The 13,907-nt window shown below is 43.7% G+C and overlaps 1 protein-coding gene and 2 long non-coding RNA genes across 3 annotated transcripts; 1 reads left to right on the top strand and 2 right to left on the bottom strand.

Moving 5' to 3' along the window:
- Positions 1 to 2,864: 2,864 nt before the first annotated feature.
- Positions 2,865 to 7,468, top strand: LOC127908899 (uncharacterized). Its single transcript, XR_008068976.1, has 6 exons — positions 2,865 to 3,010; positions 3,143 to 3,241; positions 3,976 to 4,967; positions 5,007 to 5,432; positions 5,723 to 5,808; positions 5,977 to 7,468. It is a non-coding gene; the product is annotated as an uncharacterized LOC127908899 (long non-coding RNA).
- On the bottom strand, positions 5,264 to 5,933 carry LOC127908900 (uncharacterized). The gene is made up of 3 exons (XR_008068977.1): positions 5,868 to 5,933; positions 5,496 to 5,660; positions 5,264 to 5,409 (listed from the first exon to the last, which is right to left on the bottom strand). It is a non-coding gene; the product is annotated as an uncharacterized LOC127908900 (long non-coding RNA).
- A 1,006-nt stretch (positions 7,469 to 8,474) lies between the features above and the next one.
- LOC118382749 (protein FAM181B) lies at positions 8,475 to 9,791 on the bottom strand. The gene has a single exon (XM_035769450.2). It carries the CDS (start codon positions 9,789 to 9,791, stop codon positions 8,475 to 8,477), a length of 1,317 nt encoding a protein of 438 aa, XP_035625343.2.
- Positions 9,792 to 13,907: the final 4,116 nt, after the last annotated feature.

Genomic DNA, 13,907 nt, shown 5'->3' with positions numbered 1-13,907 from the left:
AGACAGGTGTTGGTAGATATAACATAGCAGAGTGTTGTTACTAACTAGACAGGTGTTGGTAGATATAACATAGCAGAGTGTTGATACCAGACAGGTGTTGGTAGATATAACATAGCAGAGTGTTGATACTAACTAGACAGGTGTTGGTAGATATAACATAGCAGAGTGTTGATACTAACTAGACAGGTGTTGGTAGATATAACATAGCAGAGTGTTGTTACTAACTAGACAGGTGTTGGTAGATATAACATAGCAGAGTGTTGATACTAACTAGACAGGTGTTGGTAGATATAACATAGCAGAGTGTTGATACTAGACAGGTGTTGGTAGATATAACATAGCAGAGTGTTGATACTAGACAGGTGTTGGTAGATATAACATAGCAGAGTGTACTGATACTAGACAGGTGTTGGTAGATATAACATAGCAGAGTGTTGATACTAGACAGGTGTTGGTAGATATAACATAGGAGAGTGTTGATACTAGACAGGTGTTGGTAGATATAACATAGCAGAGTATTGATACTAGACAGGTGTTGGTAGATATAACATAGCAGAGTGTTGATACTAGACAGGTGTTGGTAGATATAACATAGCAGAGTGTTGATACTAGACAGGTGTTGGTAGATATAACATAGGAGAGTGTTGATACTAGACAGGTGTTGGTAGATATAACATAGCAGAGTGTTGATACTAACTAGACAGGTGTTGGTAGATATAACATAGCAGAGTGTTGATACTAGACAGGTGTTGGTAGATATAACATAGCAGAGTGTTGATACTAGACAGGTGTTGGTAGATATAACATAGCAGAGTGTTGATACTAACTAGACAGGTGTTGGTAGATATAACATAGCAGAGTGTTGATACTAACTAGACAGGTGTTGGTAGATATAACATAGGAGAGTGTTGATACTAACTAGACAGGTGTTGGTAGATATAACATAGCAGAGTGTTGATACTAACTAGACAGGTGTTGGTAGATATAACATAGGAGAGTATTGATACTAGACAGGTGTTGGTAGATATAACATAGCAGAGTGTTAATACTAACTAGACAGGTGTTGGTAGATATAACATAGCAGAGTGTTGATACTAGACAGGTGTTGGTAGATATAACATAGCAGAGTGTTGATACTAGACAGGTGTTGGTAGATATAACATAGCAGAGTGTTGATACTAGACAGGTGTTGGTAGATATAACATAGCAGAGTGTTGATACTAACTAGACAGGTGTTGGTAGATATAACATAGCAGAGTGTTGATACTAGACAGGTGTTGGTAGATATAACATAGCAGAGTGTTGATACTAACTAGACAGGTGTTGGTAGATATAACATAGGAGAGTGTTGATACTAGACAGGTGTTGGTAGATATAACATAGCAGAGTGTTGATACTAACTAGACAGGTGTTGGTAGATATAACATAGGAGAGTGTTGATACTAGACAGGTGTTGGTAGATATAACATAGCAGAGTGTTGATACTAGACAGGTGTTGGTAGATATAACATAGCAGAGTGTTGATACTAGACAGGTGTTGGTAGATATAACATAGCAGAGTGTTGATACTAACTAGACAGATGTTGGTAGATATAACATAGCAGAGTGTTGATACTAGACAGGTGTTGGTAGATATAACATAGCAGAGTGTTGATACTAACTAGACAGGTGTTGGTAGATATAACATAGGAGAGTGTTGATACTAGACAGGTGTTGGTAGATATAACATAGCAGAGTGTTGATACTAGACAGGTGTTGGTAGATATAACATAGCAGAGTGTTGATACTAGACAGGTGTTGGTAGATATAACATAGCAGAGTGTTGATACTAGACAGGTGTTGGTAGATATAACATAGGAGAGTATTGATACTAGACAGGTGTTGGTAGATATAACATAGCAGAGTGTTGATACTAACTAGACAGGTGTTGGTAGATATAACATAGCAGAGTGTTGATACTAACTAGACAGGTGTTGGTAGATATTACATAGCAGAGTGTTGATACTAGACAGGTTTTGGTAGATATAACATAGCAGAGTGTTGATACTAGACAGGTGTTGGTAGATATAACATAGCAGAGTGTTGATACTAACTAGACAGGTGTTGTTAGATATAACATAGCAGAGTGTTGATACTAGACAGGTGTTGGTAGATATAACATAGCAGAGTGTTGATACTAGACAGGTGTTTAGAACCGGCAGTCACCATGTCCTTCCTACATTTACACTTTGTTCAGAGATTCAGAAAAAGACTAGCATACTATACTATACACTGTTCGTCTTGACTGGCATCCGTGTTCGTCTTGACTGGCATCCGTGTTCGTCTTGACTGGCATCCGTGTTCGTCTTGACTGGCATCCGTGTTCGTCTTGACTGGCATCCGTGTTCGTCTTGACTGGCATCCGTGTTCGTCTCGACAGGCATCCGTGTTAGAAAGTAAAATGAGTGTTAAATCCACACTAGCCTTGTGCGGCCAGTAGAGGGGGGTATTGTCGCAGCCTCTATGGCTCAGGGACTTTCTTGATAAAGCTTCTCAGGGTAGTAGGGCTGATCTAGGATCAGGTCAACCCCCCCCTCCCCTGTCCATTCATCATTAACTAAAAAGCAAAAACTAATCTTGATACCTTTTGTTCATGTGAGTAAATGATAGCTGAAAAACAATACCTATCTTGAAGAAAAGCAAGTCATCACATCGAGTTATGGTTCGGCCCTAAGTCTTTAACTCTACATTAAATTGTGTTTCAAAATGTTTCAAGTGTATTTTTTATTTTATTCACAAGATACACTGTTTTTCCAACAACTGTGATGCTCAATTAACTTAATTTGTTCTGACAGCAAATAATGTAGAAATCAATAAAAGGACACTTCTGGCAGTGTAGTAATAAAGACCAGCTTTATTTTGTCATTATCAGAATACGAGGCAGCCTAATGGTTAGAGTGTAGAGGTGGCAGGGTAGCCTAGTGGTTAGAGTGTAGAGGTGGCAGGGTAGCCTAGTGGTTAGAGTGTAGAGGTGGCAGGGTAGCCTAGTGGTTAGAGTGTAGAGGCGGCAGGGTAGCCTAGTGGTTAGAGTGTAGAGGCGGCAGGGTAGCCTAGTGGTTAGAGTGTAGAGGTGGCAGGGTAGCCTAGTGGTTAGAGTGTAGAGGTGGCAGGGTAGCCTAGTGGTTAGAGTGTAGAGGTGGCAGGGTAGCCTAGTGGTTAGAGTGTAGAGGCGGCAGGGTAGCCTAGTGGTTAGAGTGTAGAGGTGGCAGGGTAGCCTAGTGGTTAGAGTGTAGAGGTGGCAGGGTAGCCTAGTGGTTAGAGTGTAGAGGTGGCAGGGTAGCCTAGTGGTTAGAGTGTAGAGGTGGCAGGGTAGCCTAGTGGTTAGAGTGTAGAGGTGGCAGGGTAGCCTAGTGGTTAGAGTGTAGAGGTGGCAGGGTAGCCTAGTGGTTAGAGTGTAGAGGAGGTAGGTAGCCTAGTGGTTAGAGTGTAGAGGTGGCAGGGTAGCCTAGTGGTTAGAGTGTAGAGGAGGTAGGTAGCCTAGTGGTTAGAGTGTAGAGGTGGCAGGGTAGCCTAGTGGTTAGAGTGTAGAGGTGGCAGGGTAGCCTAGTGGTTAGAGTGTAGAGGTGGTAGGGTAGCCTAGTGGTTAGAGTGTAGAGGTGGTAGGGTAGCCTAGTGGTGAGAGTGTAGAGGGGGCAGGGTAGCCTAGTGGTGGCAGGGTAGCCTAGTGGTTAGAGTGTAGAGGTGGCAGGGTAGCCTAGTGGTGAGAGTGTAGAGGGGGCAGGGTAGCCTAGTGGTGGTAGGGTAGCCTAGTGGTTAGAGTGTAGAGGTGGCAGGGTAGCCTAGTGGTGAGAGTGTAGAGGGGGCAGGGTAGCCTAGTGGTGGCAGGGTAGCCTAGTGGTTAGAGTGTAGAGGTGGCAGGGTAGCCTAGTGGTGAGAGTGTAGAGGGGGCAGGGTAGCCTAGTGGTGGCAGGGTAGCCTAGTGGTTAGAGTGTAGAGGTGGCAGGGTAGCCTAGTGGTTAGAGCGTTGGACTAGTAACCGGAAGGTTGCAAGTTCAAACCCCCGAGCTGACAAGGTACACATCTGTCATTCTGCCCCTGAACAGGCAGTTAACCCACTGTTCCTAGGCCGTCATTGAAAATAAGAATTTGTTCTTAAAACTGACTTGCCTAGTTAAATAAAGGTTAAATAAAAAAAATACTTACATTTTTTTTTTTTACATCTTCTGTTTTCATTAAGAAGTGATTCTGGTATTTCAACACTTCACGTTATATTCACAGTGTTGACTAATTTAATCTATTTGCGAATCACACAACTCTCACACTAACTAGTCTGTCTGCACACAGAAAACAACTAGCCAGAGTTACTGTACCAATGAAGGACAACCATGGAGGGATCTAGCAGAATGGGGAACGCCACCAAAAGCTACCATTCTTTTCTCTCACTTAAACCAACGGTAGTTTGAAACAGAGACATCACCCCTTTCATTGTTTTATCATTTGTTATGGGTGTAATTGAAGGGCATTTGAAAATGTTGCCATGGTTTTTGTCCTAAACACAGTCCTGGTTTGACACATGCATGACTGAGAAATCACAGTAAATGGTTTGAATACTGTAGACTACCTGGTGATGGTCATCAACCAGAGGTTTGAATACTGTAGACTACCTGGTGATGGTCATCAACCAGAGGTTTGAATACTGTAGACTACCTGGTGATGGTCATCAACCAGAGGTTTGAATACTGTAGACTACCTGGTGATGGTCATCAACCAGAGGTTTGAATACTGTAGACTACCTGGTGATGGTCATCAACCAGAGATGTGAATACTGTAGACTACCTGGTGATGGTCATCAACCAGAGGTTTGAATACTGTAGACTACCTGGTGATGGTCATCAACCAGAGGTTTGAATACTGTAGACTACCTGGTGATGGTCATCAACCAGAGGTTTGAATACTGTAGACTACCTGGTGATGGTCATCAACCAGAGGTTTGAATACTGTAGACTGGTGATGGTCATCAACCAGAGGTTTGAATACTGTAGACTACCTGGTGATGGTCATCAACCAGAGATGTGAATACTGTAGACTACCTGGTGATGGTCATCAACCAGAGATGTGAATACTGTAGACTACCTGGTGATGGTCATCAACCAGAGGTTTGAATACTGTAGACTACCTGGTGATGGTCATCAACCAGAGGTTTGAATACTGTAGACTGGTGATGGTCATCAACCAGAGATGTGAATACTGTAGACTACCTGGTGATGGTCATCAACCAGAGGTTTGAATACTGTAGACTACCTGGTGATGGTCATCAACCAGAGGTTTGAATACTGTAGACTACCTGGTGATGGTCATCAACCAGAGGTTTGAATACTGTAGACTACCTGGTGATGGTCATCAACCAGAGATGTGAATACTGTAGACTACCTGGTGATGGTCATCAACCAGAGGTGTGAATACTGTAGACTACCTGGTGATGGTCATCAACCAGAGGTTTGAATACTGTAGACTACCTGGTGATGGTCATCAACCATAGGGTTGGAATACTGTAGACTACCTGGTGATGGTCATCAACCAGAGGTTTGAATACTGTAGACTACCTGGTGATGGTCATCAACCAGAGGTTTGAATACTGTAGACTGGTGATGGTCATCAACCAGAGGTTTGAATACTGTAGACTGGTGATGGTCATCAACCAGAGATTTGAATACTGTAGACTGGTGATGGTCATCAACCAGAGGTTTGAATACTGTAGACTACCTGGTGATGGTCATCAACCAGAGGTTTGAATACTGTAGACTACCTGGTGATGGTCATCAACCAGAGGTTTGAATACTGTAGACTGGTGATGGTCATCAACCAGAGGTTTGAATACTGTAGACTACCTGGTGATGGTCATCAACCAGAGATGTGAATACTGTAGACTACCTGGTGATGGTCATCAACCAGAGATGTGAATATTGTAGACTACCTGGTGATGGTCATCAACCAGAGATGTGAATACTGTAGACTACCTGGTGATGGTCATCAACCATAGGGTTGGAATACTGTAGACTACCTGGTGATGGTCATCAACCAGAGGTTTGAATACTGTAGACTACCTGGTGATGGTCATCAACCAGAGGTTTGAATACTGTAGACTGGTGATGGTCATCAACCAGAGGTTTGAATACTGTAGACTACCTGGTGATGGTCATCAACCAGAGATGTGAATACTGTAGACTACCTGGTGATGGTCATCTTGAACCTCAAAAGGAAATGAATTGGCTTTGACCAAAATGTCAGAACACTTATCAACCACTTTTCAGAGTGTTCTGACTCAAGTTAAGATCCCAGGAGACTTTTGTAATAAAAATAATAAATAAAAATAAAATGTATAACATGTTCAATGGCTTTGTGTTTAATAATCAGATGTGAAACTTTAAAACTGGATTGTTATCATCTTGGACGTAATATCTTGGACGTAATATCTTGGACGTAATATCTTGGACGTAATATCTTGGACGTAATATCTTGGACGTAATATCTTGGACGTAATATCTTGGACGTAATATCTTGGACGTAATATCTTGGACGTAATATCTTGGACGTAATATCTTGTGTTTTTACCATATCGTCTTGTCCGCTGTGAGAATTCAATCAAATCAAAAAAACACATTGAAATTGACTGTCATGGGTAATACAACGGTTTTTTTTTGTTCATTAGGGGTGAATTAACTTTCACTTTTACGAGCATTAGAGTACACGAGAGAACCAAATCTATACATTTATTCTCATTCACCACACTGAAAGATCGCCAAGGACTGTTTACCATCTTGGCAAGCGGTGTCGGAGTGTCACGTCTCGGACCAACTGGCTCAGAGACAGCTTCTACCACCAGGCCACCAGACTGCTGAAAAGTTCAACCTAGTCGTCTCCCTGCACAGATCTGCACCTAAGAGACTATATGCACCATAGATATAATTTGCACCGACTACCAACACAATCAACCCTTACACACAAACAAACAGACACGCAAACACACAGTCTTGTTTTACTAACCTTGTGCAGAGACACAATTGATTCCCATTTAAATCACATTTTCCCTAACCCTAAACCTTACCCTAACCCTAAACCTTACCCTAACCCCTAAACCTTACCCTAACACCTAAACCTTATCCTAACCCCTAAACCTTACCCTAACACCTAACCTTACCCTAACCCCTAAACCTTACCCTAACACCTAACCCCTAACCCTAACCCCTAACCCTAAACCTTATTCTAACCTCAAAACACAACAACCCTAAACCTTACCCTAACCCCTTAACCCTAACCCCAAAACATAACAACCCTAAACCTTATTCTAACCCCAAAACATAACAACCCTAAACCTTATTCTAACCCCAAAACATAACAACCCTAAACCTTATTCTAACCCCAAAACATAACAACCCTAAACCTTATTCTAACCCCAAAACATAACAACCCTAAACCTAACCCCTTAACCCCTACCCCCAAAACATAACCGTAACCCTAAACCTAACACCTTAACCCTAAACCTAACCCCTAACCCTAACCCCAAAACATAACCTTAATCCTAAACCTAACCCCTTAACCCTAAACCTAACACCTTAACCCTGAACCTAACCCCTTAACCCTAAACCTAACCCCTAACCCTAACCCCAAAACGTAACCTTAACCCTAAACCTAACCCCTTAACCCTAAACCTAACCCCTTAACCCTGAACCTAACCCCTTAATCCTAAACCTAACCCTAACCCCAAAATGTAATCTTAACCCTAAACCTAACCCCTAACCCTAACCCCAAAATGTAACCTTAATCCTAAACCTAACCCCTTAACCCTAAACCTAACACCTTAACCCTGAACCTAACCCCTTAACCCTAAACCTAACCCCTAATCCTAACCCCTTAACCCTAAACCTAATTCCATCCCTAATAATATCATTTTTTCTTGTGGGGACAAAATGTCCCGAGTTGGTCAACTTTTTGTTTGTTTACCATTCTTGTGGCTCCATGTCCACACCCACCCACACACACACACACACACACACACACACACACACACACACACACACACACACACACACACACACACACACACACACACACACACACACACACACACACACACACACACACACACACAGTCAATGCTACTGTTTTATTATATACTATTATTGTAAATACCTACCTGGTCTCAATATACTACCTGGTCTCAATATACTACCTGGTCTCAATATACTACCTGGTCTCTTACTTCTACTACTTGTTATATTACATGATCATTGATGAAATGTTCTGCGTTGTCGAGGGAGCTCTAAAACACAAAGTATTTCACTGCACTTTTTATACCTGCTGGAAAAGGTGTACGTTACAAATACGATTAGATTAGACAGTATCTCAATCTGTAGCTCTGGTCAATCGCAAGTCACACTAACATTTTGGACCACAACTACTCAACTTGTAGTCTCGGACAGCGAAGCGATGTCTTATCAGAGAGAAGAGAACCCCTTTGTGTTGTACCCACCACCACTCAGACCATATGAGACCTGAGACACAGAGCAGTCTGGGAAGAAGTTGGGAAAGGCCAGAGTGCACAGTGAGTTACTATCCTCTGTAGACCCTGTCGCAGAGGAGTCAGACACAGGGTGACAGTACAGGGGTGTCTGTGTTCCTGGGCCCGTCCGTACGCCCTCTCCTGATTGGCAGTACAGGGGTGTCTGTGTTCCTGGGCCCGTCCGTACGCCCTCTCCTGATTGGCAGTACAGGGGTGTCTGTGTTCCTGGGCCCGTCCGTACGCCCTCTCCTGATTGGCAGTACAGGGGTGTCTGTGTTCCTGGGCCCATCCGTACGCCCTCCCCTGCCTTCTTAGAAGGAGAAGAGGTAATCCAAGGCTCTGTATACAAGAATCCTCCCACTAGATGGTGAGGGTCGTAGGGCGATACCTGGTCTGTTATGTCCTGAGTCTGCTGGTGCTGGAGGATCCTACTGGGCAGGCCGCGAGTCTGAAACATGTCCTGGTCGATGATCCTACTGGGCAGGCCGCGAGTCTGAAACACGTCCTGATCACTGAGCATGTTACTGTAGTCCGGCCCCAGCAGGTCAAAGAAGTCCGGGTTCCCCCCTCCCCGTTCCAGATCACCCAGGAACATGCCCGAGGTGGACGTGACTCGAGAGGTGGTCGTGTTGGCCGGCTCAGTGAAAAAGGATGGGGGAAGGTTACGGTGCCTCAGGGGAGGCTTCTTGGCTCTCTCCCCCTTGACAGGCTCCTTGACAGAGTTAAAGAGGGCAGCCAGGCTCTTGGTCTGGAGGTTGGCCTGTAGCCCGTCCCGCTTGTGGACGGGTTTGCCTTGCTGGAATGGGCTGGGCTGGGTCTGAAGTTGGGTCTGAAGTTGGGTCTGAAGCTGGGTCTGGGTCTGGGTGGGAAAGCCAGAGACTTTTCTCCTGTTGGCCCCTGGAGCTGCTGCTGGGTTCCCTGTTGGACTGATGAAGCCTGTACATCTCTTGATCTGCTTCTGCAGGTACTTGCGGTGGTTGACTTTCCTTTTGGACTTGACTGGCTTGTCTAAAGCCAGTTTGATGTTGCTGGAGGCTGAGTCTATGAAGCTGAGCAGATTCCTGGTAGTTTCCCTGTATCCTCCTCTCTCCTCACTCTCCTCCAGCGGACTCTCGTCCAGACTTCTGGTGGTTTCCCTGTATCCTCCTCTCTCCTCACTCTCCTCCAGCGGACTCCCGTCCAGACTCTGACTCATGTCATACTCCATCATGACCGACCCAGGGAAACAGAAGTTTACGAACGGAGAGTTCATGATTGCAGTTTGAACAGCCATTACAATTCTGTTTCTAAACACTGCGGCCTCAGTGGCCTCGCCCTCAGCATCCGCTGCTGCTGCTAATCCAAAATATAAAGAGCCTCTTCCTCGTCACAGCATGTCTTCTTGTCCTGTGTCTGGGTAATGTTGGCGCCTACAAGAAGCAAATTAGATATTCGATTTCAGACTGTCACAAGAGACTAGTCCCAGGGTAGCTTCCCAGTGTGCAGAAAATGGTTGAGAATATGTATTCTCAACGTCTTTTTCAACCAAAGATATGTCTTTTCAGCAGTCTTTTTGCTCATAGGGTTTGGTCCAAACCCCTTTAAGCTAGTTGTGAGGCTTGGACATGCAGCTACTGTGAATTCCACTCGTCTCCTCTCCACTTTTCCACTCCACAGTAGAACAGAACAGAGACTGAACTGAGGGAACAGACACTTGTTGTTTGTGGAAAGCAAATCTGACCGAGAGAGAGAGAGAGAGAGAGAGAGAGAGAGAGAGAGAGAGAGATCTTTCAGGGGGCGGGGCTAGATGATGTCAGAACATCAAAGGGGAGGGGCAGAGAGACCCCGGGACTTAACTCTTTGCTTACGCCTGACCACCTGCAACTAAGAGAGATTTGTCTGAGCTTCCCCGCTGTGTCTCAAGACAATAGCCAGTGGTAGGGTTGGTTGGATCCCTCTTCCTCCTCCTTTCACTGTTTATGTGTGCTGTGAACCCAAACCGGTCTTATGAAACGTGAATATGTTGGGCTACTATGGAGGTGAAACTAGAATAGCACTTTCAGAGCAATGTAATTCATGTTGTTTTATAATAGTTAGTTAAAATGTAAAAGATTTCATTTCTAAAAAACATTTTCCCTGTGTTATGTATACATTATTTATTTTGTGCTCTTAAAAAAAAAAATATATATATATATATATATATATATTTACGTTATTTCCATGTCTTTATTCATACCAGCTTGATTGTTGGGTTTACAGGCAGGACTTGCTACTTCTACCATCTCATCACACACCGAGAACACACCACACTATGTCATCAAGACCCTACCGTTTACTATTATATATATATATATATAAATATATATAAAATATATATATATATATATAATAATATTATGTTTTCAGAAAGGCTTTTTCTCCATGGGGAAATCCTGGTGCCCAAACAGGTATCTCTATAGTATCTGGGATGAATTATAACTAATCCCGGTGCCCAAACAGGTATCTATATAGTATCTGGGATGAATTATAACTAATCCCGGTGCCCAAACAGGTATCTCTATAGTATCTGGGATCAATTATAACTAATCCTGGTTCCCAAACAGGTATCTCTATAGTATCTGGGATCAATTATAACTAATCCTGGTTCCCAACCAGATATCTCTATAGTATCTGGGATCAATTATAACTCTCTAGTATCTGGGATCAATTGTATCTCTATAGTATCTGGGATCAATTATAACTAATCCCGGTGCCCAAACAGGTATCTCTATAGTATCTGGGATCAATTGTATCTCTATAGTATCTGGGATCAATTATAACTAATCCTGGTTCCCAAACAGGTATCTCTATAGTATCTGGGATCAATTGTATCTCTATAGTATCTGGGATCAATTATAACTAATCCTGGTGCCCAAACAGGTATCTCTATAGTATCTGGGATCAATTATAACTAATCCTGGTTCCCAAACAGGTATCTCTATAGTATCTGGGATCAATTGTATCTCTATAGTATCTGGGATCAATTATAACTAATCCCGGTGCCCAAACAGGTATCTCTATAGTATCTGGGATCAATTGTATCTCTATAGTATCTGGGATCAATTATAACTAATCCCGGTGCCCAAACAGGTATCTCTATAGTATCTGGGATCAATTATAACTAATCCTGGTTCCCAAACAGGTATCTCTATAGTATCTGGGATCAATTGTATCTCTATAGTATCTGGGATCAATTATAACTAATCCCGGTGCCCAAACAGGTATCTCTATAGTATCTGGGATCAATTATAACTAATCCCGGTGCCCAAACAGGTATCTCTATAGTATCTGGGATCAATTATAACTAATCCCGGTGCCCAAACATGTATCTCTATAGTATCTGGGATCAATTCCCAAATATAACTCTACCACTTAAGATAACCTTCCTTCTTGTTCTGTGTCTTAATCTGCTCGTGGAACTAAAGTTGGAAGTTGATTTCTTGTTGGTGCATGGTCATGTTGGTGAATTCCCAGAGCAGTGGGAATTTTTGCTCGGTCCTGACAACTATTATAGCCGGGTCTTTGACATACAGCCCTACGGAGTCTAAAGAGCCTCTATTCTCCCCCAGCCTCTGAAAGGGAGCTTTGTACCAGGGATTCATTAAAGTGCACCTCACAGCCCCACAGTAAAATAGCCCCCCCCCTCCCCCCCTCCCCTCCCTCTCAATAATGAACAGTCGATTTAACTGGAAAAGCTGGCGGGGCTGTTAAATTAAAAGGGGAAAATAAAGTGTTGGTTCGGTGAAGAAGAAGACATGTTGACCTTAAGAAATACAGCCTTGGTATGAAACTGCTTGCTGTACCCTGCTTACTGCGTCTACTTACTGCGTCCGCTTTACTGCGTCTGCTTTACTGCGTCTGCTTACTGCAGCCGCTTACTGCGTCCGCTTACTGCGTCCACTTACTGCGTCTGCTTACTGCGTCCACTTACTGCGTCTGCTTACTGCGTCTGCTTTCACCGCTGTGACAATAATACTTTTATGGGAAGTCTCTTGGCTAACGTTGAATAGTGAATACCCAGAACACACTGAGAGGTGCAGTATGGGTTCTGGGTCTGCCTGGGAGTTTCACTGTGCCAAAGCTTGATCCTGATTTAAGTGGGGGGGGGGGGCTGAAAGGAGGAAATAGTATCAGGACTGGTGAGAGACGGAAGAATACATAGAGCTGGATGGAGGAAATAGTATCAGGGCTGGTGAGAGAGGGAAGATGGAGGAAATAGTATCAGGGCTGGTGAGAGAGGGAAGATGGAGGAAATAGTATCAGGACTGGTGAGAGAGGGAAGATGGAGGAAATAGTATCAGGGCTGGTGAGAGAGGGAAGATGGAGGACATAGTATCAGGACTGGTGAGAGAGGGAAGATGGAGGAAATAGTATCAGGACTGGTGAGAGAGGGAAGATGGAGGAAATAGTATCAGGACTGGTGAGAGAGGGAAGATGGAGGAAATAGTATCAGGACTGGTGAGAGAGGGAAGATGGAGGAAATAGTATCAGGGCTGGTGAGAGAGGGAAGATGGAGGAAATAGTATCAGGGCTGGTGAGAGAGGGAAGATGGAGGAAATAGTATCAGGGCTAGAGAGAGAGGGAAGATGGAGGAAATAGTATCAGGGCTGGTGAGAGAGGGAAGATGGAGGAAATAGTATCAGGGCTGGTGAGAGAGGGAAGATGGAGGAAATAGTATCAGGGCTAGAGAGAGAGGGAAGATGGAGGAAATAGTATCAGGGCTGGTGAGAGAGGGAAGATGGAGGAAATAGTATCAGGGCTGGTGAGAGAGGGAAGATGGAGGAAATAGTATCAGGGCTAGAGAGAGAGGGAAGATGGAGGAAATAGTATCAGGGCTGGTGAGAGAGGGAAGCTGGAGGAAATAGTATCAGGGCTGGTGAGAGAGGGAAGCTGGAGGAAATAGTATCAGGGCTGGTGAGAGAGGGAAGATGGAGGAAATAGTATCAGGGCTGGTGAGAGAGGGAAGATGGAGGAAATAGTATCAGGACTGGTGAGAGAGGGAAGATGGAGGGAATAGTATCAGGGCTGGTGAGAGAGGGAAGATGGAGGAAATAGTATCAGGGCTGGTGAGAGAGGGAAGATGGAGTATAGATTATTCACACAGTAAAAAAAAAAGGGATGTACCTATTTTGAAGATATTTCCATACACTGCCTAGATTGGCTGATAGGATGATCTAGAGCCCACCCACTTACCCAGAAGAACAGTCATTGGTCTATTATAAACAGATCACAGAGACGGTCATGATGTGGGCCAAACCTTCCACTTGAACAGGCTGAAATTCCAGGCATATTTTATTTTTAACATCCCTTACAACAAACATTCCACTATTATCACTTTCACAATTTCAGA

The sequence above is a fragment of the Oncorhynchus keta genome, chromosome 18, assembly GCF_023373465.1.
Source record: "Oncorhynchus keta strain PuntledgeMale-10-30-2019 chromosome 18, Oket_V2, whole genome shotgun sequence".
Lineage (NCBI taxonomy): Eukaryota > Metazoa > Chordata > Actinopteri > Salmoniformes > Salmonidae > Oncorhynchus > Oncorhynchus keta.
The sequence above is the reverse complement of the archived record's forward strand: the minus strand, read 5'-3'. Positions and strand labels throughout refer to the sequence as shown.

What these genes read in the sequence shown, in the direction of transcription:
- LOC118382749 (XM_035769450.2), bottom strand. Translation starts at nt 9,791, where the DNA reads ATGAACTCTCCGTTCGTAAACTTCTGTTTCCCTGGGTCGGTCATGATG.